Source organism: Condylura cristata, unplaced genomic scaffold, assembly GCF_000260355.1.
Source record: "Condylura cristata isolate star-nosed mole 26May11 unplaced genomic scaffold, ConCri1.0 scaffold00007, whole genome shotgun sequence".
Lineage (NCBI taxonomy): Eukaryota > Metazoa > Chordata > Mammalia > Eulipotyphla > Talpidae > Condylura > Condylura cristata.
The window spans coordinates 3,062,118-3,088,373 of NW_004567108.1; the positions used below are offsets into that span (position 1 = coordinate 3,062,118).

General features: G+C 48.8%; 1 protein-coding gene across 1 annotated transcript in view; it reads right to left on the reverse strand.

The window, feature by feature from the left end:
- The window catches only part of CTNND2 (catenin (cadherin-associated protein), delta 2), a 665,207-nt gene that overhangs the window by 232,649 nt on the left and 406,302 nt on the right, over positions 1 to 26,256 (reverse strand). Inside the window, exons 8-9 of the mRNA XM_012721744.1 lie at positions 17,484 to 17,678; positions 6,414 to 6,666 (exon numbers count right to left, since the gene is read on the reverse strand). Coding sequence (XP_012577198.1) covers positions 6,414 to 6,666; positions 17,484 to 17,678 — 448 coding nt within the window. The remainder of the gene's footprint in view (positions 1 to 6,413; positions 6,667 to 17,483; positions 17,679 to 26,256) is intronic.

Genomic DNA, 26,256 nt, shown 5'->3' on the forward strand with positions numbered 1-26,256 from the left:
TTGGGAAGGGGTCACCGCCAGAAACCCTAAGCAGGAGGGAGGGGAGTGCCATGCAGGGGCTATTTCAGAGGCGCCTTTGTTTACTCTGCGGGGCCTGGGGGGGCCGGAGGGGTCGGCTGGTTCTGTCGGGAAAAGCAGCTGCTCACAGAGGGTGTCCTGTGGCTCCTGTTTTCTTGCACAGGACTCCTGAGGAGGAGGGTTCTGTCTAACCAGCAAACAACAATCCTTTCCGCAGACACGCCTTCCTCCCACCTTCCGGGTGCTGGGTGAGGCTCACCCCTCTCCTGGGCTCTGCTCTGAAGGCTCCAGGCGTCCCCACGCCACGGGTGGGGCACGGGCTCTCTGCCGCCCCCGTTTCTTCCACGCCTCTGATTCCTGTCTCAGGGGCCCGACGGCAGAAGTGGGGGTGCCGCGGACCACACGCACTTCCCTCTGCCAGGAAATGTCCCACACGGCGCTCCCAGCTCACTGCACCCCAGGCCAGTGCATCCCGGGACTCCTCCTGGGGGAGCCGGGGAAATCAGAACCTCTGCTCATCTATTCGAGTAAACAACAAAAAGCGAGGAGCTGTGCTAATTCCCATATGGCTGGTGCGCCCCACCCTGGGTGCCCCTGTGGGCAAGGGGGAGACTCAGCCACCAGCTCCGCCACAGGGCTTCTTACTGCCGAGGTGTGTGGCCCGGAAGCTGGGGACTTATCGCCCAACTGTAAGCTGCTCCCACAAGGCCAGACGGCACTCATCCTCCAGACACGTCCAACGGCCAAGAACACGGCCAAGCTCCCCTCGGCCTATCCACACGGGGCCTTGGCGCCACCCCCACTCTGTCAGAATCAAGGGAATGGGGTCCCGTCACCCACAGCAACACTCCGACCACTCAGAGCAACAGCGCTTTCCAGAGCAAGGTCTTAGGATTGAAAGTGTAATCTGAAATGACAAATTTACATATGTCCTCCTATCTTTAACATCTCGTTTCAAATTCCATCCTCAGGGGACATCTGTGTTAGGGCACAAATGCTTCAGAACAATCGAGCATGCGTGTGGGCTGACACGTCTCTCCCCAAAATCCACTTCTCTGTAGGCGCTCAGGGTGTGTGACCCTATGCAAACAGGATCTCTGCAGAAATGAAGATGGGGCATTACCGGGTTAGGGTGGTTCTTAGATACCGTGTCAGAGGTCCTGACGAGAAGAGGGGGCATGGAGAGGAGGGCCCTGTGGCCACGGAGTCAGAGACCGGGAAGACGGAGTCACGTGTTGACAACCCTGGCCCACCAGGAGCGGGACGAGCCAGGAGGACGCCCCATGGGGCAGCCACCCCCGCAGAACCCACGTCCCGGGACAGCCAGCCTGCGTGTCTCAGGCCCTCCGCTGCTCCAGCCTCTTCTGAACTGTGTTCTCTGCGTAGAAAAGCCTTCACACCCACTGTTTCCCATACACATTCCAGCGAGTCCTTGAGATTCGTGTTGGGAGAGTCCTCCCTGGATTCCTGCCGCCACAACCCAGCGGTTTGGGGCGAAGCCTCACGTGTGAGGCTCCTGGGAGAATGAGGCTGTTCTCAGTCAGCACATCTGCAGTTGGCTGCCGCAGGATATTCAAGGAATGTCACCTGGATGTACTGGGTGACATCAGATGGACCCAGAGGAGGGTTCGGAGCAGGTCGCTGCAGGGCCCCGGCCTGGGGCCAAGACTGGCCATGCCTGCTGAAGCCCCACCATGGACACATGCTCACACCTTTCAGAAGTCTGAGCGCGGCTGAGTGGCGGTTACCGGATAACAAAACCAGGACTCAGAAAACATTTCTGCAGTATCAAATAATAGAATCAGCTAATAAGAAGTGATGAGACATCCCTCTTTTCGGTTAAAAATATTAAAAATACATGCAAAGGAGACTTGATTTATGGCTCGGTACAGCCATGTGTGATTGGAGCTGGCTTTTGATTTGACTGGACAGTTAATGTTGGCGTCAGTATTCTTAGTTGTTTTAAACCAGGATCGGGAGTCAGATGATTTGGGTGCATTTCTTGCTCTTTGAGGCTGTTCCCCCATCCATCAAAGTCATGCCATAGGGACCTGGGGCGAGCGACGTAAATAAGGAACGCAAAAGGTGAACCCAGACTGCGGAACGCAGCGATCATCTTAGATGCAGCCTCCCCATCAGCTCCCTTACGGAGACTTCTCATCTGACCACTGAGAAAAGCCACTACAGACGGGTTGCCCATGGTAACCCTCATCATCCTCTCACTGGGAGGGAGCTGAGTCCTGAGAGGCCCCTGGGGGGATTTCCAGAAAGGGCAGCTGAGGAACCTTTGCAGCCAGCGAGGAGCAGAGGCCTGGCCATGATGAGGGAGCAAGGGTGGCCTCCACACCGCCCTCTGAGGAAGGGGAAGGCAAGCCCTGGCGATTTCCAGTCAGACGCATGATCAGGAAATAAACCCTCAACAGATGCAGCTTTCGTATCTATGTACATCGTGCCCAGGATTTGAATTACCCAAAGAATGAGTCACATGTTAGGAGGTGATAAGTGGCCCGTGTCTAGAGGCTTTCAAGCCGAGGACTGGCCACTGTCAGGTTTGCTTCTGACCTGAATAAATGACTTCCGAGTGCTCCTCAGCCACAGGCTCCTTAGACTTAAAGGTTGTCTTCACCCGCCTGACAGTTCCCCAGGTAAGGAAGTGACTGCATTTCACCTGAATTGAGAAGCAGATGTCCCAGAGAGTCACAATACCGGAGGACAGGGCTGTGAAGAGTAGTATAGCTGTCCAAGTATAAATGCTTCAGCTACAAGAAATGCATTTTATAGTCTGTTCTGTTTCCTACATGTTCAATGCGCTATATACTGTATAGGTGGTTTTGTGCTGGACAGGTAATGGTGAAAAATGACACCTGGAGAACATTCTTAACCTAGGCTTACTTCATGATATTTACCATAAGCAGCATTATGTAATAATGTTATAATGCCCCCCCCCAAAAAAAAAACTTTAGTAATAGCTCACAATAGCAGGTAAGCTATAGTCCAGAGCAAGAGGCTATTCCTTAAAAACGCACATTCTATTTTATTGGATGAAAATTGTGGGTTGAAACAAAACATCTGCCTAAAGTGGTCTTCGTGAGGTTGCGGCTGCTAATTGGGCCCTAACTCAGGGTTACTGGTGAGTCATTATCTTTCTCTCTATTTCGTTGAGTAACCAAAAGGTGAAGGTTTGGTTTTAATCAGGTTCACTGACTTAAATGGGGTAGATTCTTCAAGCGTGTTTTGAAAGTTGCCTGTGGGGTAGCCCAGATATGAGTTACATGTACAGTGCAATTCACCCCTGCAGGGAAGCGAATCCGATGCTATTACAAGACGCCCATCAGGCTGCAGCCTGCCCGTTAAATGTGAGTCACATCGTGGCCCTAACTTTCCTTCCTCTAACGTGAGACCTTTGCGATTCCTTCCTGCACCCAGGCAAACTAGTTTTGCTTTACCTCTTTTTCCTAGTTATTTTATCAATCACATTTTCCCATGAGGATGCTGTGACTTATCATACCTGACTTCGCCAAAACCTCTTTCACACATTTGAATCTGCAGAATGTTATCTGACCTCTATGCTTAAAAAAGTGGATCTCAGTATCTGCTGTGATGCCACCAACCCACTAGCCACCAGCCGTATCAACAATTCATCAGCAATTCCCATTTATGGAAGATCACAAGCAACTAAAACATAGCCTTCTTAATAAACGTGGCTGTTCGGTCAATTTTATATATGGAAATTTTTTTTCTCAATGATCAGTAACTTTAAAAAGGAAATTGGACTCCACCACAGAGGCTCTGTGCATTCTGGGAGGGATACAGGAGAGGGCTCGAAACAGAAAGACTGAGGTTGCCCTGATCCATGGGCCTGAGCTAAGCCAGCTGGAAGACCCAGCCCTTAGAGAGATCGGCTGACAGCCTCCGGCTTCATCTACAAGCTAACAGGGACTGTCTGGTTTCAAGTCTAATGAAACTGGGGTTATTTAAGCTCAAGTTCTTATTTTCAAATGCACTATCTGAACATTTCTCTGAATAACACCAGAACTCTTCATAGAGAAAGGATGCAGTCTGCAAGAAGATGAACAATGTAGATGACGAAAGTAAGGACATGAAAACGAAAACCATGCACCCAGGGAGCACGATACCAGCACCACTGAGACACCTGCACCCCGATGCCCCCCCCACTTCCACACTCCTGCACGCGGATTTCTGGTACCACCATTCACATTGCAAAAAAATCACAAAGGATGCAAGGTGACTCTTTCCTTTTGCGTTTGTATTTCATAAGAGATAAAAGCATTCATGCCATAGAGGACAGGGGGTCCTGACAGCCTGCAGAGAACGTGCACCCCCTGCCCCGTCAGTAGGTCATTCCAGCCCTCTGAGTCTCTCTTCTTGGTGCAAAATATGGGGTTGTCTGATTCCTCCCACACAGGAGAATGACATCAAGGGGTAAATAAAGTGCTTTGTGTGTTGTCATGTGTTATAAACATGCATTTGCAATGGTAAAGACATCTAACTGGTGTATGTAATAATAAACGAAGCTTTGACAAATTCTCCTGAGAAGGGGATGTTGGGGTTGCAAGAAGTCTAATGACTGAAAATGTCTCAATCATAAGCCGTAATTCCAAAATGAACCATTCCGAGCCTTGAAAGTTAATCACAATAGTTCTAGTGATATTTAACCTAAGAAGACTGAAAATTTACTACCCAAAGGAAGATGTATAAACTTACAGAAGCATTAGAGTTTGGACTGAAGCTTTAGATTTGGGATCTCTCTCAATTCAGTCTGAACATGGAGTAAGTTTTCCTTCACCTTAAGAAACCCCTACAGGAAGGCTCTATTGTATTTCCCCTTCATGCAGTTAGCATGACCAGAACATGACTCACTCTCATCTTAAACCACAACAGTCCAGTCCTAGGTCTAGCAGTGATTTTCTTTCTTTCTTTCATTTATCTATCTGAGCTGGTGGTGTGACTCCTCTCCATCCCCCCGCCCCCCAATACTTGCCAGCTATTCAAAGCCATGCTTAACAGGCTTGAAATGACATAGGAACCTTGTAATTCGTCTAACACAGACTTGCATACAAGTCACACACATACAAAGGCTGAGGCCAGTATTCTCCTATTCATCCTCATCTTTTTTATGGGCTTTTTTTGGGTTTATATTGGGCACTCAAGAAATGTACGTGATATAAACCATCACTCGAAAAGGCCACAGCTATGACAATGCACTAAAAGAAGAAAAAAGCTATAAAACCGACAGTAACAAAATAGCAAGGATATGGCATTTAATAAAATAAAATGCAATTGATGCACAGTGTAAAATCATGAAGTTAAGCTGTAGCCAGTGAAACATAAATTTAGTTTCTTATTAAGCCAAATTTCCCTAATATGAACATCTCCATAGGAGAGAACACATTTTTCCTCAATTGAAACATCAATATTAGCTAAAGCAATGCCAATTCAATTACATGTACTTCTATGCAGCCTGTCTTAAGGGCTTACTATTATTCTATTTCTGTATTCTGCCTTTTATATTTGTAGAAGTGATTTCTTTTTACAAAAGCATCTATGCAAATCCTTCAATACAGTACATATGCACTAGCTTCTAAGTGGGAAAATTCCTTCAGATGAATTTTAAACACACCACCATCAAGCCACACGCCTGCTGTAAAGAAACCCAGAAATCTTACATAACCTTCGTCGTCACAGGTGCAGATATATTTACAGGACTATCAGTATAAATCAAATGGCTCTGAATAAAACATCACTGAATTCTATGGGAATTCAATTCCTGCTTCAGAAGTATTGCATCCTGAATTAAACCCCTTGCCACGGTGGCAGAGAGAAACACATTTTAATAGTAACAATTTCACCAATACATTTACATGCAAGTTTTGATTAATGCCCAAACCGTATCAACCTTAATTTTATTTTCAGACACAGAAAAAGGCAGGCAATATAGACTTGCTAAATTACAGAGTTTTCACAGAAACTGCTCGATGTACCACTTAACACTGACACCTGGAAATACACCCGGTGAGAAAGCGAGCTTTCATCCGTCAGCACGCTGCCATGGCCGGGACCCCACCCAGCACCATCGCTCCCATTCAGGGTCCCTGCATTAGGAAACTCTTCTAGATCTTACCAAGCAGCTGAAATCTCAAGACCTACAGATGCTCTGATCCAAAGATCATCTTCCTTGTTTGCTGCTGAGCCACAGAAAGTACTAGAAATCCACGACCACATGCCAAGCCAGACAGCAGTGGATAAAACCCAACCCAAAGTCCACCCTCCCCTGCTCGGCGCTGACATGAGCAAATAAAGTGAGTCAGCCCTGCCACCGCCGGAGAGGCCTGACTGGACACCCTGCTCAGACGCGAGACTCGGTCGGTACCCACCTGGGGTCTTTCTGGATGCTGTCGATGGACGGGGATCTGGCCAGGGTGCCTTCGGGCGGGAGGGCGGGGCCGGACTTGCTGTAGGGGGACTCCACCGAGGGGCAGTATTGCAGCTGTCGGTAGGGATCCCCGTAGTTGGAGGCGGGGCCCGCGGCGTAGCTGGCCCTCTGGAAGGTGGCCGTGGCGTTCTGCGCGCTGTGCTGGCTGCCTGTGCGCTGCAAGGGGGCGGAGTCGACGCCGGGGGAAGATGGGGCTGCGACAGGAAAGCAGGGACAAGGTGAAACACTGAGGACCCGCTCAGGTCTAGGCGCGGGAATATTACACACGTGAGAACAATAAGGGTCGAGGCGAGTAACAAGCGGTTGGTCATCTCTGAACCCAGGAGCCGGCCACTATGCTATGGCAGATGGGAGGGTGGGTGGTCTGCTGCGGGTTATCAGTCACCAGCAGGCAAGAGGGGACCACTAACCTGCGCGAGACCTGCACAGCCGTACTAATACCCAAGGAGGCCCACTAGGGACTGTTTCTAGAAGGGGTTACAGGCAGTTCTTTGTGTTCCGTTGTGAAAATACAAAAAGTATTCTCTTCTTTAAGGGTGTCATCTGAATTTGGCAATGCAGTTCGTTTTAACTGAAAAAGAGCATAAGGACAGCGTTGGGGTGTGTGTGCTCGGGTGCAGGTGGGCTGACAGCTTTATGCCCAGCTGGTGCTGAAGCATGAAATGCAGGGCTGCTGATGTCTAGTAAGGCCACTCCTAGATTTGCATGCACCTCTTTTTCAACTAATAAATGCATTTGGGTCAGGCAGGCAGTGGGGGGCGGAAGGGGAGGCGCAGGGGTGACGGCTGACCCAACACAGAACAGAAGAAAGAGCTACTAGGCTTTTCCAGACATACTTGCTTCTCTTTAATGTGATGACATTGTTTTGAGGATTGTCATACCAGTTTGCTCCAGTCAGTTTGACCATTTCCAAATCGAGCTGGAATTTTTTTGCTGCCTTCCGGATTCCTCTCAGTTCTTCTGTGGTTGTTCTGTCTGGTTCTCAACATTTTCTGGTGCCTGCAGCTTAGCTGCAAGCTCAGGTCGGACCTTTTCCAAGAACTTTTAATACTTGTGCTCCGGAGGCCCCCAGATCAGATCAGACGCCAGGACGTGGGGACAGTTGGAAACAGACTCAAGAATGACTTTCTAAATAAGAAACGAGTATGTTCCCAAAGGAGCGTCGTTGGAAGTGAGGAGGGCCGCCCTGCTGGGGTTTTGACGTCATCAGCCACCAGGTTGGACTCATAAGCCCCATGTACGCGTCAGAGAAGCTGTGTTATGGGTTCATGCAATTTCTGGAGGATTTATATTTTCTTCAAAATATTATAAGCGTATCTAGTAAAAATTTGTTCTGAAATTTAAGAATGTGCTTCCTCTTGGAGAGACGGGGTGTAAAACTGAGGTCAAGCCTCACTTGCTTCGGGGAGGACGCACATGCAGAGGGCAAGAGTTTCATTTTCGAGGAACTGTGTTCACCTGGGAGCAAATCAAGGGGACGGTTGCTCCATCTGGCATTTTTTTCCCCCCCAAGCAGTGTATTTTGTTTTCCAGGAAAGCAAACAGCTACATGTACACTTGCTTAGAGTGGTTACTGATGCGAGGAAGTGCTCGTTTCCAGCATTTAAATAGAGCGGTCAGCAGGTCAGCAGGAGGGACACCATGGCAGTGGTCAGGAAGTGATAGTGGGACCCAGAGACACAGTCTTGGTCAAAAACAAAGCCAAACCAAGAAAACACAGGACACGTGGAGGCAAAAACCTGGCTAGCTGTGCTGAAAACGTCTCTCGAAGGACCATAAGCTCAGCGAGAATACAAGGAGAGGAAAGACCCTCCCGACAGCAGCCAGAAAAGCAGAGGGTGAAGGTAACTGCAGACTGGGTGCAAGTGTGAACACAGGGTGTGAAGTGCAGCCAGTGACGCAGAAGTAAGGCGACGTGTGTCAGCTCTCCTCACAGAGGAGGGAGCCCAGGCGGGCCTGGCGGCCATCTGCGTAGCGCCCATGCCTGTCCCACGGGGCTTTCTTAGGGCCGCCAGTGACTCCGCAGGGCTGGACTCTACAGCTGGAGCGCCAGGCCCACCGCCAGGCCTTCTGGCCATTCCTGGCACGGGCTGGGGTTTCCTGAGGGCAGAAGAGCAAAAGGCCCCGGAGTGGGCGTCCACGCGGACAGGGAGCATCAAATTCCTGACAAGTAGCAAATGCGACACAGAAGAGCTGTAGCTGCCACAAACAACATGGAATCACAGGATGTAGGGGGGCGTACAAGGCTCCCCACAGTGTCAGGAAGCGAGGCCCTGCGTGGCAGGCTTCTGGGCTCCCCAGCTGCTGGATATGTGGGGTGCACATATCCCCAGCAACCCGACAAGACAGTACACACATTACTCGTCATTCATCTTCTCACTTTTCAAGTGGGAAACTGAGGCAGAGAGATTGTGTTTGGCTGAATGTGTCTGCACGGCGGCAGGTGGTTCGCGCCCTTGCATTCTGCTTGTATAAATCAGGCCGGGTTTGCAGCCCAAAGGTGTTGGAATCACCCAGCAGGGTGAGAAAAGCGAGGATGAAAGTAAAGGGGATGTCTGCTAAAGGAACCGAGAGGAAATGGACTTAGGACAGGAAGTAACGATAGTAAAGCTGTACTACAAGCTGGGGAGGATGTGACTTACATCATTTCTCACTACCTCGTATTGAGACATGCAGGAAAAAACAGAAAATTTTTTTATGCCAAAAATTCTAACTGCTCAGACCTAGACAAATCACAGTAACAATCCTTTTAAACATCTTAATTTTGTTCTAAAGTGCTTTGAGACTTTGTTAAACCCATGATATCACTATACTAAGAAAAATGAGTTGGGAAATGAAATCTAAGGTGAGTAATCGATTTTTCGAAAGGGCACATTCTTTTTTTTTCCCAAAAAATTACAACTATATTTATGATACTTCACAAACGGCCCTTTAGAAGTATCGTCCCTGAATGCATGCTTTAAACTCCTGGTGGGTCACAATAAGTAAGACAGCTGATGGGAATTTCAAATGCAACATCAGAATTCATATGGCAACTGGCGGGTTAAAATATAGCCACAGACAACAATGGGAGAAAAAAACACACTGTTAAGGGCCGGCTGCGTGGTCCCCTGCATCTTGAGGATCTAACGGGTCGCAAACTAGCCACCCACAATGTGACCATGTAAGGCCTGCCGTGTTCTCATGACATAGAGCAACGGCCCCGCCAGTGTGAAGAAAGCAATGCTCGGCGAGTGGAGAAGCCCACGGGGCCGGCACGAGAGGCCCACGGGCCCAGCACGAGAAGCCCACGGGGCCAGCAATTTCCTCTCCATGTCTGCGCTGCTGTATGTTTATGCGTACGTAAGGTTTGGCGCTAGCTGGCCAAATTGTCTGTCTTGTAGGATTACTCTATTCAACTGAGCCTTTTCATGGCAAACATTTGAAGTGGAAGGTGCTTCATCAGCTCTGCAAACACTCCTCTCCCCTCACCTGCTCTGCAAACAGCCCCTTCTTCCCTCAACAAGCTCTTAGAACTCAATAACCACACTGCTGGTCTCTTTGGGGAGATTTTAAAGCACTTAAAATTTGAAGCAGTTGACTTCATACCTCCCTCAACATCGAAGCTGCTCGTGAACTCTCCTGTTTTCCGAGAGGTACACAAACCAAGGTCTAGTGTATCCCGGAAAAGTGGGATCTTTCATGGGTCCTACTTTTTTTCACAGATAGACAAGAGCCAGCCTTTTTAATAAGGTCAGACATCCCATTTTGATGATGGCAGATGGTTACCCTGCTGAATCTACTGGCAAGAGAATAAAAGAATGGAATCAAATGCAAGAACTGGGGACAGAAAGGAACTTGGGGAGCTATAAAGTAGAATTTAGCAACAGAGGAAGAAAAAACAAGACTTTTTTCATTACTTCTCTTTGCTTGTATATGCCGAAATACGGAAACTTAAAATATGTTATGTAAATGCAAAATAAGCATAAAACAAGCCAACGACGTAATGATCCCTGAAGTAGAGAGGCCAGGAAACAAGGTCCACTTGGGTGTCCTGGGTGGAAGAGGGGCTACACAGCATCAAAGAGGGGCTCAGTGCCATTGTTTTGGGGACAGGGACCCTTCTGCTCACAAGCCAGTTTCTTCTCGCTTAGAACAGACTTGTGAAGTTCTTCCAGTTTTCAGTACTTACAGCAGGGGCGGGTCTTGGCTAAGTCAGTGGAAAAACAAGCCAAGATACATGTAACATAAACTTTCAACTTTGCGAATTATCACCTTTGTGGAGAGAGGTGTTTAATGGAGGATCGAGAAGTGATGGGATCATTGTCGCTGACGTCGTTTTCACTGTCTTATTGGAAACAGCAGCAGAGCTGTTGACAGCAGTACCCCCAAAGAAAGGTGAGGTCAGGTGAGTGGATTTATTGTAGAGTCATTCAAAAAAGCATCCTTGTTGCTCTTCAGCGAGGCTACTACTTCTACTACTGTTACGGTGTTTGCAGCATCGTGAACCACGCAGATTTACAGAATGCGGTGCAAAAATTAAAATGCAAATGAGAGAATGGGTAAATGGAAATCCAAGGGGCACATTTTCCCTGCATCTGGATGATTTCATGCATATTTATACACATGGCGACAGGCACATTTTTATTCCCCTCTAATCTATGGTGGGGGGGACGGAAGGGTTGCTACTGTGGACCGTCCTGCTTTTCAGCATTTCAAGCCCACTTTGAGCTTTTCGTGGTGGGGCCCTCCTGCCTAGAAGTGAGGAGAGAATCACCACCTCTGGTGCATCCTTCAGCACTCGCTGCGGGCCATCGCATGTCAAACACGCACCGCGTTGCCATGCCCCGACCCCAGAGCCCAGAGGTAGCACTCTCAGGCCGCCCGGGTGCTTCACACACAAGCAGCTGGAGCACCTGTGTGGGCAGAACCCTACTGGAACCTGGGGATTCAGACTTCACAGTCTGTGGTTTCACCCCTCAATCCACTCTGGGTGAAAGGCTAGAAGTGCTAGGTGCGTCTAGTAACAAGGCCTGCACGTTCTGATGAGTGATGCCAAGAACAGAAAACAACCAACAAAACGGAGGCTCCTGGCTGCTGTGAGTCAGGAGTGTGAACAGGTAACGCCTGTGATCCGTATTATTTGCTGTTTCCATGTTCCGCAAAAGCTGTGCTGACATTTTTCTTTGGGTTCTTTGCGTGAAACAAAATCTCCTTCAACTGAGGAAGAAGGGCCCGGCGTAGGTCTTTGGTGGAAACTGGGGGCTGGCTGGGTGTGCTAGCGTGCCCGTGGGTGCTCACTTCTACTCCCTGAGCAGGGCCGAGACAGCTGAGCAGCCTGGGGCTGGCCGGCGGGAGAGGTGGGTGGCCCGGCGGCCTCCCAGGAACTGGGCGCAGGCCCCGTGCCTGCCTCTGTGCCACAGCGGGGTGACAGAAGGCGCCCTAGTTTGGAGGTGGAGCTGGACGCAAGACTTGTTTGCTGGAGAGCAGGCCTCACTCTGGGAGAAACCTGTCCCGCCTTCTGGAGCAGAAGCAAGCTGCCATGTGGCTGTGCATGGAAGGTGGGTATCACGCGTCGAACTTCCACCTGCAGCCCGAGAGGCTCCAGGAGAACGTCCGAGGCGGCCAGCGAGCCCCTGATGTTGCCGAGACCATGCAGCTGGGAGTTGGAACCCGGTGGATTTCGAGCAAGGGTGTTGTGCCCATTTTATTCTGTAAAACTAAGCATTTCTCTGCCAAGAGTGATCCAGACCATCATCTTGTACCATGCATTTTCCTGTACATTTGTAACATCTCCAGGAACTACGGCAGTCATATAAATTAACTCTAGAGCTTTTTAAGTATTGTTTTAGCTTACGGAGAATGCCAGTGAGGCAGAATCTGCTCATCTGTAATTACAGTCCACCACTGGGCATCATGTGCAAGTGTCTTGATTGTTCCTAAATTCCTACTTTTGGTGTAATAGCCCCATTCAATGCTCAGTTGAAATCTCACCTCCCCTGTTATCCTCTGTAGCATGGCTGGCTTTAGCGACGGACCCCAAAAAACAGGGTGCTACACCTTGCAGGGAATCGGGTCACCTTCTGGGGCGAGGCCCGCTGTGTGAGCCACCAGCCTGTCCACACTAATCAAAATCATGCCCTTATTCAGTGCACACCATTCTGGCAATGACCATTCTTCTGAATTTTACTAAATTATTCTGTTAGCAAGCACCACCTTCTTCTGGCTGTAATTACGCTTTTTTTTTTTTTTAATGAAGCCATTTGCGGTGAGCTGACAGATGTAAGGCCGGGAAGTTCTTCCAGGCTTTGAGATAGTTACTGATGGGCTCACGAAACATTTCCACAGAAGTCTGATGTGCTCATGACTTTAATCTTTAAAAGTAAAGACTAAAGAGAGATTATGGAAGAGCTCACCTGTCTTGCCCTATGAGAACCTCTCATTTGTACAGTTTGAAGCTTAACAGCATTTCATAATAATATTCCAGTATTGTGACTCAAGTGATTTTAATTGGGAGGATTCTTACTCACATTTCATGGAAGGGCAGACTTACAACATTTGGAGTCTGAGGGCCCTAGGTAACCCTCTGGAGCATGACGAAACACTTGCTGTCTTGCAGAGAATTAAAATGACTTTCTCTAAATGTACAAACATTTCCCCACAAGCTTTTTTTCTTTTTCTGTTGCCATTCCTGTCAAGCTCATAAGACATTTAGCAGGCTCTCAGCGCAAGTCTCACGCTAATTCATTCTTTATTACAAGCTGACAACCCCTCACAGGATGCTGCTGTCTCCACTCTCTGAGACACTTATCCAAACGGCAAATCACGTGCCTCCCTGCAGCCGACACTGGCCATTTGCACGAGTGAGGAAGATCTGTTGAGGAGGGCTGTCAGAGGAAAGCCGTAGTGCTCATTCAGTGGCTTCTAAGTTGATCGTCATTGCTAAGTTTGAGTTTGAAATCAAAATCCCTGATGTTTAGCAGCTGGCTCATAGCCTTTAACCTCGGCAGATCCAGGAGGACCCAGACCTCGCTGGTGGATAAGCTCAGGCTTCACACGCCTCATCCCCAGTGACATCTGTGTTTTATCGAAACAGACACCTTAGTTAAAAATGTGTCTCTTTACATTTTCATCAGGCAGGAAATACAGTCCCAGACCTCGGGGGGACAGTGGTCCTGCAGAGGCAGGTGGACACACTCCCCCGTGGCCAGGCCTGGCACTGTCCTCACTTGCACGCCTCCCTCTGCAGATCTCCCTGTCAGCTCCCCCACCTTGGGGCTCACTTCTGCCCCTGGCACTGGGGATGGGGGAAGGATCACCGAGCTTGTCCTGCAGGGGCTGAGAACGGTTAGGTCCTGGTGGGTGCAGAAGACCCCCTTGGGACACGTTCCTCCAGGGCTGGGCTGGGAAAGCTGACCTCTTGTGAGAAGTGAGCCTGCTTTGAGTGTTTCACCAGCGACCAGCAGGGGGCGGAGGAGAGGTGAGGGGAGGGCCCGGGCAGCAGGTGCTGTAACATCGCGGGAGCATGCACACGGACAAGCGTGTCCAGGTGAGGTGGCTGCTTGGCATGGGGAGGCCTCCGGGGCTCTGGAATGCCCAACACAGAGGGCTGGATCAGAGCCCTAAGGTGACAGCAGCAGGTGCTAACAATGGCAGCCCAGACAGAGGTGAAGAAGCCGACTCAGGAGAGGGATGGATAAAGATCTGAAAGGAAGCCGCAGAAACCAGACAGGCTGTCTGAGCAGGAGGCTGGGGAAGCACAATCTTGAATCGCGTCATTCCCTGGCAAGAAGGGATGCTGCGTGCTCTTCAGTGTCTTGATTAATATCATGTCTTTGATTGTGTCATGGAATATGCACTTGGTTTTGAGCTGATACTTCCCATTACTGGTGAACTTTTGCTATGTGCGTGTCCTCCGAAGTGAAAGCGAACAAGCCTGGGGCTGATTTAGGCTTCTCTGGAGCAGACTTGAAGTGTCAGGTCCCACCTAGCATGGAAGGTCTTCAACGTATGGCTGACGAACTCCAACAGAAAGTCATGAGCCCCTCGAGATGCACGTGGATGCCTAATCACTTCCGCTTAGCGATGGGTTTTACAAATGCCGCCTCAGCCAAATGACAGTAAAGACCCTGTGTCCAGGGCGAGACGCTGGTGTGACGGTGGAGAGCCTGGCCCCGCGCCCCCTTGGACCACAGGCCTCTTACTCAGCGTCTCTGTGCCCTGGTCTTCTGGCCTGTGAAGTGGACATCCCAAGAGCACCTCTTCGAGGGCGGCGCTGGGTGAACGTCTGAGGCCTTTACACCGGCCCATGGCTCGCGCCGGACGCCAGACTCATCGCGTATTAACTGTGGAGGCGGTCTGCTGTCCTCAGGGCCAGGGCTCCTGCTTGAAAAGGCAGCTGCCTGCGCCCACCTACACCCCCTGGGAGTGCCATAGGGAGCTGCCTGCAGGGGCCCAGTCAGCTGTTTGTTAAGGGCGCAGGGGTGAGGCTCAGCCACCCAACTCAGCCAGGAGCAGCCCCTGAAAGCTCCGGCCTACCGAGCATCTTTTCCAAGGAATTGGGATATTTTTCCTCTGGCCCCATGAGCTTCTTAAGGGTCTACACCAGTGGTCTCTGGGGTGCGGTAAACACAACACAGAAGATATAAAAAAATGCCCCTGTAGCTGTAGGAAAGCTCTCTTAGGCGACTTCTTTATAATCATTTTTAATCTTGCCTTTGTTGGATATAAATTATTCATATCCTATAATTAGTATATAACTTGTAAGTGAAAGATATATACCCATACTTAAAGCATTTTCTTTGTTTTTCAAATGCTTTTTGGAAAAGGATCATTCTGATAGAGATACTGCCCGGATTTGTGGGGTCAGGTGGAAACGTGCAAGGAGTGAAATGAAATGAATTAACAGTAGAAAGAGGCGTAACGTGGGCAGGGCCAGGGGAAGGTTGTGCCTTACACTGAGGACCTGAAGAGAAGTCGCCTCTCGCCACCTGTCATCTCATGAGAGTGTCCATGAAGTTCTGGAAATTTCTGTAGTGTTATGGAAAGCAGCATGCATCCGCCAAAGTATGTCAAGTTCCTAGGGGCAGGCTGGGGTGGGGGAATCCCAGACAACGGGATGCTACACTGAGGTGGGTCTCCTACGGTTTTGGGGGCCGCAGGTTTCATCCCTGAACACTTAGAGGACCCTGCCCCTTTTGCCCATGTGGCTGCACAGAGGAACTCCTGCTCATCCTTCAGACCATCTCCACTGATGCCCTGGGGGAAGGCTGGGCAAATGACTTTAAAGAGCGAGACAGCGGATGTTCGAGGCTCCGCCAGCCATGTGGGATGAGTCACAACCGCTTCACCTGCTGGTTGCTGCTGTGGGGACAGCCACAGGTGAACAGGTGAAGGGGCGTGGCTGTTTCCACATATGGACACCCGCATGCAGCTCCCTTATAATGTGTACATGTCACAAAACGAATCCACCTTTTACATCAAGCCATTTAAATGTACTAATCGTTCCTAGCCTGCAAGCACTACCCAAGCAGGTAGCCAGGTGATTCGGCCCCTCAGTCACAGTTGCTGACCCCTGGTTTCGAGAAAAAGCTGTTTAAATGTGAATATTTTCTCCTACCTTTATTGTGACATAAATAAGTTTGTTATTTAGTTTTCTCACTATAGTTACTGTTTCATCAAACCACCAGAAGTTTATCAACAAGAGATAATTCTTGGGGAAGTGACTATGGGAGACAGAAGCAACCTAATCCCTCTGTTAGCAGTTTCTATTCAACGTAGACACGGAACGTCTCTGAGGTGGTTAAGTTGGTCTTCCATTAGGGGTGCCTGGACAGCAAATTATTTTAGTTAATAATATGCAATGTTAAATGTCAAAATAGCCCAACCACCCACAGGAGCTGACTCTAGGGATGAAGGCCAGAGAAATCCCGACAGGGGAAGAAATGGGTGTTCTTTTTCATCTGTGGCAAGATCTGTGTTATTAAGATGGGGTGACATTGACAATGCCACAAGTAAAATCAAGCATAGTCTGTGCCTTTCTCCCCATCATACATCAAAATGTAAATATCAATAATCAACTAGAAAAGCAACTTCGGGCGTCTGGACCTGGAAGCAGGTGCTTCAGCCTCCTGCCTCCCGGGCAAACTCTAGGGGCCTCTTGTGCAAGAAAACCAGTGATGCATGGCTGGGACCTGGATGCGAGCTTGTCTCCCCCCCGTTGTCAGGGGGCTAGCGGGGGGCATCCCTGGGAAGGAGAGGCCTTTACATCTGACAAGCAGCACCATAATATTTTCTAAATTTCACATACCATATGGCTTTATACAAATACCAGTTCTCGACATCTTAGTTATACTGATTTGATGCTTAAGTATTCTCTAGCTCCTTTGATCACAGCATCTGTCCAGTTATTTTACATATAGCTACATTTGCTGAGAGACCCTTGGCTTTCTTCCCATGGTCTTTCATTGTACTCGGTTCCAAAAATACATATAGTTATCATCTAGGAGAGCTATCCAGTTGATCGAACCGCAGGCAACTGTCTACACCTGACCGTTAAGTAATACCTGCAAGGATCCCACCCTGTATGTGTGTGTGAATTCTCAGTGGGTCTTACAAAATATGGGATATTTTCAGTAAAAATGTGTTTACCCCTAAGTTTGCCAAGTAGGTAGGTTTTACCATTACTGCACATTTCCCAGCAGAGCAACGCCTCTTCTGTCCTATGGAAAGTCTGTATGTCCTTGGAGTGTTTACAGTCATTAACCCCGAGGTACGAAGGAAGAGTGAGTGTCACCTCCTTCCTTTGCCTGCTTCCCACACAAGCCTCAGCCTCCTCCACCTGGCCACATGCTCTGGTGGCCACAGGGTGTCTTATCATCAGCACAGACAGGATGGGGAGGCGGGCCTCATGTTGTGAGGAGCGAGGACACATGTGTGCACACACATGTGCAAAAACACACGTGTGCGTGACTCCCTTCCATGAGGAGTCAGCTACCTCCCCCAGCCCCACCCTCCTGCAGGCCCCACACACCTGTGCTCGTGCGGTAGGTGCCGGTGTGGGCTGGAGGCAGAGGGTCCCCCTGGCTCTGGCTGAGACTCCTCATGGGAGGCTTCTGGTAGACGCGGTCTTCATAGATGGGGTCGATGTGGTGCTCTGGGGACTGCAGGGCCCGCAGCTCGGGGCCCAGGTGGCTGTGCTGGCTGCTGTATGAGGCCCGGGACCCAGCTGCAAGAGAGCACGGGGCTGTTACCACCCGGCCAACCGCCAGCGCGACTTGTTCTACCAGAGGCATGCTCCAATTTTTATATTTTTGGACAGAAATGTTGAAATCTGCAGAAAATCAAGTAACTCAGGAGATGGCAGTGTTACGTCGAGCTCGTCAGCTTACTGGCGTCGCCCAGCTGCCTCGCGTCCACCCGCTCACCCCAAGAAGGCCGCCACCAAGCTCAGGTAAGCCCATACGGGTCGGGCCAACGAGACGCCGGAATTATCACGTAAAGTAATGAGCCACTGAGGAAGCGCAGGCAAGCCCCTGTGCTGTTCCCGAAAAGTGATTCAGAGTTTGTGCCCATCAGCATTTTCTCGGGGACAAAGAGCACACCAAAACACTCGAACTTACAACAGCCTTGATCTCAGAGAAGTGCAGAGTGGAAAGGAAAGGGCCTTTAAGGTGAACCCTCCAAACTGGCGTCTCTGCCTTTGGTCACCTACCCCCCAAAAGGCCTGAATGCTGGTCATGGGCTCGTTTAATTGACAGAAAGAGGCAACAGGTCCCTGGCCCGGTAACAGGTGCAAATCCTCATGGTATCGCTGGCTGTACCTTGGGGAGCAGGTGGGTCTGAGTCTGCTGGGAACATACTGCCCACGAGGCCACAGGCCCCTGAGCGCTAGGGGCTGAGGCATCACGGAGAGTCGCCGTCTCACCTGCGTCAAAGCGGAGTGCGTGCAGAAGCTCCGTGGGGACCACGGAGGACATGACAACGAAGGGGGTGCACGTCTATCCATGGTGAGTGGACAACACACAGCAACGAGGCTACCCCAGGTTTTAGGAAAGACCCTGAGCAAGTCTCCAAAGCTCGTAATGCCCTGTGGTCTGGTGGGATTCAGTCGTCAGGACTGCCCTGTCCTCCTGACACAACAGGGAGTTCTTGATGCCATCAGTGTCTGGGGTGGCTCTGCTTTGTCCCGACAACCTACAACCGCAACTATGCCAAAGCCCGAAGCTTAAAAGCTGGAACATCTACTAATGCTGGCGTCTGAGCCCGAGGATTTGAATCTAGTATGTTACAGGATAAAGCCATTCAAAAGCTTTGAGATTGCTGACAGATACAGTTCTGACTGGTAGACAGGCAGCTTTAAATTTAAATTGACAGAAAACAGCACTTCTGAGCGGCCGGCAGTGCTGAGAGGTCGATGAATTCAGTGTTTATAGACATTACTGAGAGTTTGGATAAAGGGAAGCATTGGGGCAGGCGAGTTCCTTACCTTTCTCCATGCAAGTAATTAAATAAAATGTGATGTAAATCGTGTTCGGATGAATGATGGATTCAAAATAACTGTTTTGCATAATGAGGTTCACTGCATCCGATTTATCAAATGCCAACATCACACTGAATATTATCTTAGGCTCCTAATTTCCAGGAATGTATTTAAGCATGCTATGCCTCGAGTTCCTGCTGTCAATTCTTCCTACTCCTGGAGGTTTGATAATATTGCCAAGGACTTCACAAGTGTTAAGGAAAGGAAATGCTTTATATCCCAAATGCGATGCAATTAACTATAAGTTATCACCACTGGTAGTTTAGCATTGTAACTGTATTCCTTGACTATAAGCCTCCAGAAACATCTCATGATGGAACAGGAGACGTCCTGAAGTAGCACAGTTATCAGGCACATGTGAAAGCATCCTTACAATGAGCACTTACTGGACAGTGGGAGTCTGTGTTAGTTCCGCGAATGAGAAATTAATGACCAGAGTCTAAGCCCAGGGATAAGAATCTTGAGATATGATCTATGAACCTCTGTGGCCATCAGACTTTCAACATGCTGATTCTCAGAACTATCATAGTAAAAGTATTAAGTATGTGACTAGTATCCTATCTTCTTTCTATTAGCTAGCTCACGGTAAAATGCTAACTTCATGATGTTTCTTGCTGGAAGTATCTGTGCAAAGACCATGTGCACACGAATGTCAGGTACAGCACCTTCAAACGAGTGTGGCTCTTACTCCTGATCCAGGAGCTCATTCTATCGGATTCACATCAACCAGGAGTATCTTAAGTTTGTGGATTTTGAGCAAAGATTTCTCACACCACCTCTTCTGGGAATATATTCCAAGTGTTATGAGACAGTGAATATATTTGCTGACTCCATGAAAATGCACCTTTGCCCTAAAATTTCTTTCTCTATTCCAACCCACTTGACATTGAGTTCTGCATAACAACGAACTCCAAATATTAGGGAACATTTACGTCTCTGCTTGGACTGGTACCATGTGAACATAACAGGAAGAGGCCAAGAAATGTTGACTTTGTCCAAAAGATACCAGATGTCAAAAACAATTAGGAGAACAATTCTGGAAGTTTCCTTTTGACCGATGTGAGGGGTCAGGACTGCAACCTAACAAAGGACAAAAGCCAGCGAGCAAAAGAAAGCAGACATCACAGCCCAGACCTCCTACAGGACACAGGCTGTCCACTGGCGTCCTGCCTGTACAAAGCACTTCGTGATCAATTTCTGCCATAGTGCTCACAAGCTTTCAACACCATCAGAGGGTTTCACTCTTCCTCCTCCTCTTCACTGGGCAAGGCTTGGTCTAGAGAGAGTAGGACTGGCAACTGTCATATAAAATGTGTTTCTGTCATATAAAATGCAGAATCCTGCAACATGAATGCCTGGCTCATGGAGCTAAAAGAGGCTGCAATGCAGGAGAGTGAAATGTGTTTCACAGTCCAGATACTCTCTGTGCAGATGATGGACAGCTGGGTGAAGCTGCAGGCCCTGTGTGCAGAGCTGCCATCTGTCACAGGACACTGGTCACTGCTCACTGCAGCTAGGCGGATTGCACGGCCATTCAGATGATACAAAGTCCAAAGCACCCCTGCTACTGGTCTGAGGTGAAGGTGTGGAGGCGAGGGGGAAGGGCTGGTTCAATCCTGTGGCTGAACAGGGGTTCAGGGACTCAAGGGTGGGTAGACTGAAATGCAGTGCAGTGCATTTGGATATCCAGTTTCACCCCAGCACCATCATTTACATGAGCTGGAACTCATGTTTCACTATCCTCTTAGGCACAGGACGGTGGCAGATACAACACACTTCACTAATCCCACCGCTGTTCATTTTGTCAATTCTTCCGGAACCACTCTGTGCCCCCGACCTGCGTCTAGCCAGCTGGGTGAATCAAGGCATGTCAGCCAAGCTCTCTGAACCCCATTTTGCTCAAGGGTAAAAATACAGCAATAATTGCCCCTTCCTGGTGGCACAACAGTTAGGACACAGCACTGCAAGCGAGCCCACAGCGGCTTCAGCATGAGTTCGATACCAGGCCCGAGAGGTGACCACATGGCGCGGCAGACCTCTCCTGACCACCCGCTGCTCCCCTCAGCAGTGTATTTTGTCCATCAGCCTGTTCTGCTCCCCACTGTCTCTGGTGAAGCCTCTCACCCCCCTGCACCTCTGGCTTGTACATCAGTTCTGTATGCATAAATAAATGAATCTTAAAAAAAAAAAACCACACACAGCTAATAATACCAGCATTTGCAGGACAAAAGGTTGTAGGGCATCAGGGTGAGTGTGGGACAGTCAATGCTCAACTAGTGATGAAGCAATGTGAATCTAGCAACACGCTCATGTCATTCAACTGAGAACCAAGAAATTATGTCATCTTGGGAGAACAAATCCTCTGTATAGGATTCAGCTTCCTGGAAGTGGAAACTGTGTGGATCTCTCTTGGGAGGGGCTTCTTTTTTTTTTTTTTTTTTAAAAAAAAGATTTATTTATTCATACAGAACTGGGGTACAGGCCAGAGGCTCAGGGGCGGTGAGAGGCTTCACCAGAGACAGAGTGGGGAGCAGAACAGGCAGATCGACGAAGTACACTGCTGAGGGAAGCAGCGGGCGGGTCAGGAGAGGTCTGGCTCGCCATGTGGTCTTCCCCGGGGCAGGCGGCAGGCGGGAATCGAACTCATGCACAAGTGGCTTCAGATTCTCAGTGCTGTGCTTTAACCCGCTGCGCCACCAGGGAGGGCCGGGAGGGGCTTCTTTAACTCTGCTCCCCAAAGCAGTCTCCCCGGGGGGATGCAGCAGCTTGCTCCACCTCCTCTCTGGTTGTGTAACTCAGGCCCGGCAGAGCAGCTTGTGACGGGGCCCTTCCGGGCTGGGGTGCGGGCCTCAGACCTACCGATGCTCTTCTTCACCAAATTCACGCCATCATCTCATCTGTCCCTGACAGTGTAGCTGGACTCTGGCTTCCAAAACTCATGCTTATGAGTGATGATGGGCAGATCCATGGAATGAATCCAGAAAGAGGTGCTCATCCCATCTTTTCTGTTCTATTGAGCTTGCTGCTTTCCAAAGTACTGTGGGCCCTGGGGCCTTGAAGCTGAGCTTTGTCTTCGAGTAGGTGGGTTTGCCCTGATGAAATACTCAGTATAAGGACAAGGACAAGGAGAAGGACCGGTCATGAAAACTAACAGGCTTAGCACACCACTTTATTACGAAACCGGTTCAAGTATTTTAAAAATAGGAGATGAAGATCTTGCACCTTGAACACTGGCCTTTTACTCGGTCCCTACTAGAGATATGCTGCACAAATTCCTCTTCAAAAATCAGCTACTTAGCTTCTAAAATGCAGCCCTGAAAGGGATTCTCCCTGCATCATTTCCCTGCTGGTTTACATGATTCACCACAGTCAAACAGTGGCCTGAGTGGTTATTCCAGAACAAAAAGACATCAACTCTTGACATATTTGGAAGAGGAAAGATGGCAAACAAGCTGCTTCAAAGATTAGTCATTCTCTATATTTACATTTTATAAATTAGTTATAGCACCACTGAATTTGATTTTTTGTTATTTTACTCAGTGTAGGATTTGGCATATAAAAATGTTTACAGCAAGTGATGAATTGCATTGTATTACAAATGGTTCACAGGAGGCCTAAAATGTTTCCATGATTCTTTTCTGGTTAAAAGCTTAAAGATGTGTGTGTGTGTGTGTGTCCCTTTTGCAGAAGGCTGAGTTGGGGGGGCTGTCTGGGGCCCCACCTGCAACAACCCCACAGCAGTGGGGTCTGTGGCTTCACCTGCTTCTAACCAGCTGGTTGCAGACAAAAGTAAATGCTGTGTGTGAGTGCATGCTTTCCTTCTAGTGAGAAATGCATTTTCTGCATCCATTATTAAAACGAAGCTTATCTCCGAAGGGAGGTTGGATTTTTTTCCTTTAAGACTTGACTTTAACACATTGCTGGTTCACTTAAGGAGCATTAAGGTGGACGTCAGATGCATTGGGAAATGCAGGTGGTTGGAGGTTCGGCGCAGGCCTTTGTAATGACAAGTGCTGTCTAGAAAACTAAACAGGGAAATCAAAGCTACCACGTCTTTTCAGAGACATGGATGTTGCACGCAGAAACTCGGGTCCACTCAGTCAAAAATCACTAACAGTTGCCTCTGCTGTTCTCTTAGCTGTGCTTCTGGGGCAGGTGCCAGGACACACATGGCGGAGAACAGGTATCACCTGGTGCACGGCCTCTGCTCCAGTATGTACGGGGAAGCCTCCACGAAGTGTTTTGCAGGCCTCTCATAACTGCAACTGGACTTAACACCCTAGGAAGACCCTTCCTGAAGACCCGTGGCCCTCAGACATGTGGGAGGAAGCTTTCTGCCTTAAAGACCTTTCACACGTGTTGAGCAAGGGCACTGGTAAGTTGTTAATGTTTATTAAACACTAAATTGCAATGTGCATGTTTCACGCTGTCAAAGGTGACCTCTGTTTATCGGAGGCAGGGACACTTCCATCTTCTAGCCAGCTTTGCAAGAATCTGTCAAAAGCACTTAACTGGACAGCTGTGGTGAGGGGTTTGGAGACAGGAGCTCAGTGTCCATTACTCAAAGGTGCTGCCTCTTCGACTGCAGGAATATTCTAGATACGTTTTCCTTGTACCAAAGTCTGCTTTTGGTTATGAAGAGCCCAGTACCCAATCAGAGGCCCATCTACGTCTGCCTTAGAGAGTTTAGCTAGTTCACTAGAGTTACTCCAGAGCAAATGCAGACTTGCGTATATTCAGGTCTTGCTTGACTTATGATAGAACCTGATACTCCCACTGCGATGGCAAATACCTAAGTCTAAAACGCATTTAACCAACTAAGTTTCTGAACATCGTGGCTTCTCAGATCACTCACATCAGCCTGGAGTTGGGCAAAATCATCTCACACAGTCTGTTTATAATAGTCTTGAGCATCCCATGACTGTGCCTAAGGTGAAGGACCGCTGTCAGGGGTGAGCTCCTTATTCTCATCGTCCATGCTGCCAAAAGCTCAAGCATCGCCTGAAAGTATGAGAAGGTATCAGACGACTTTGGCAAGTCCAGGAAAGGTCAGGTTCAAAATCTGAAGTATGATTTCCTGGACGGTGATGGGTCTTGCATCATCAAGAAGTCAAAAAACTGGAAGTCACACTGTTGTTGAGTCATTCATCATGTAGAGAAAATGTATATATTTATGTGTGCATGTGTGTGCACGTGGGGGTGTTTACAGGACGTTTGTCATGTATCAATTATATGAAAGAAGCTGAAAGTTTATGTTTTATATACAGTACATTTATTCAGTGTAACATGGACTAAATATATGACAAATTTTTTAAGCTACAAAGCGCACCTTGGTAAAATATGGGAGGGACTTTGATGCATTTGGAGAGCCGCGACTTGGCTCCATCTTGAGAGATTTCACATTATGAATGATGTCAGGTGACTTGTACATCTACTAAAATAGTTGGTTTCCACTCTGCTGCTAGAAAAAATGAGGAAAGTGTTGAAAAGCACTGAACACTAAGGCAGAGGAGACACTGACGGTTGTCACCAAGCTGTCATGACCACCAGTGACACATGCTAAAATGAAGTAGCCCGTGGCCTGAAATGCCAGATCACTGCAGAGAGATTCGGGACTAGTCCCCTCAATATGCCCTCAGTTTAAGGCATGGGGCCTGAACTGTGGGTGAGGCCCATAGTGTGGGTGGGGTGTCAACCAGCCCGTCCCTGGTGGAGGCTGGTGCTCCTCTGGGAGACACGGCCAGGGCAGTGGACCCATGAGGGGCTGCCCGGCCGACAGCTTTCTCCCTCATCCAGCCGCTGCCCTCTGGACTCGCTCTCATGTCTACATGCTGTTTACCTGGAGACTTCGATGACCTGCCCCCCAGCCCCGAAGAAGTAAGACAATGCTCAAGGTTACCTTGTGGACTTCCCAAGGGGGGAAGGACCCAAGGGCTACTTGAATGCACTCCTTTCAAACCTCTTGCACATTCTTTATCTGGCCTTTCATCTTCAAGGATCCAAATATGCATTCACATACTCTGGTGAACGTAAGAGTACAGGGCTGTCTAGAGAAGACAATTGCATGATCCCTTATTTAAAAAAAAAACAAAGTAATGTGAGGACAAGTAAGTCAAAAAGATAATGGGAACATTGGATTTCACATGCAGGAATAATATGATACAAAGCAGATAAACTGACAAAGTGGAAAAAAGAAAAAGAAACTACATAAACTAGGGACACTGATAGCCAAACTAAAGTTTCCAATTTTTTTTTTTTTTTTTGCATGCAAGAACTGGGTATAGGCCAGAAGTGCAGAGGTGTGTGTGTGAGAGACAGAGTGGGAGCAGAACAGGCAGATGTGCTAAAATACATGGCTGAGGGGAGCAGTGGGGAGACAGGAGAGGTCTGCTGCGTCATGTGGGTCACCCCTTGACTGGGGATGGAACACAGACCACAGCAGTTATAGCACTGAGAATTAATCCCTAAGCCACCAGGGAGGCCCAAAACATTTGCAAAGTTAGGGAGGGAGTGGGGGGAGTTCAAAGCAGAGAGGGGCCTCCCTGGTGGATCAGTGGGTTAAAGCAGCACTGTGAAGCTGTCTGCAGCCACTGCAGCACGAGTTCCATCCCTGGCCAGGGAGGGACCCACTTGGCGCAGGAGATCTCTGTCTCTCCGCTGCTCCCCCAGCAGTGTTTCAGTTAGCTTGCTCTGCTCCCCACTCTGTCTCTGATGAATCCTCTCACTCTCTGCACCTCTGGCCTGTACCCCAGTTCTTGTTTGCATAAATAAATCTTTAAAAAAAAAGGCAGTATATGGGATAATAGTGGGGGAAAAAAATAGTTAACAAAGGAAGGTCTTTTTTGAGTAAACAGCAAGACCGCTGAAGAGCTTGTGAATGGGCACAGGCGTCTCTCCTGTCCCGAGCCGAGGGTGTTGGCTCTCCAGCCATGTATTTCCCTGACACAAGCCCTCCTTCTTCTCCTGGTTGCTAAGAAACATCACTGCCCTTCAGTTGGAATTGATCTCTTTCTTTTAAAGATTTTATTTGTCCAGGGCGACTTCTCCTCGCCTTCTGGTTGTGGCTCCTGGATTTGTCCCTTGCTACTGCTATTGCACTGTCTCTCAAAGTTCGGTCTCTTCCCCATGTCCTGCCTTCCCTAGGGCTCCTTACCTCATTGTCCTTGTCTTGACCTTTTCACATATCTTCCAGTCCTTATTTGATAAACACAAGATCTCTTCAAATCCTCAGCAGTGAAGCTAAAGATTCGGCTTGTTTGTTTTT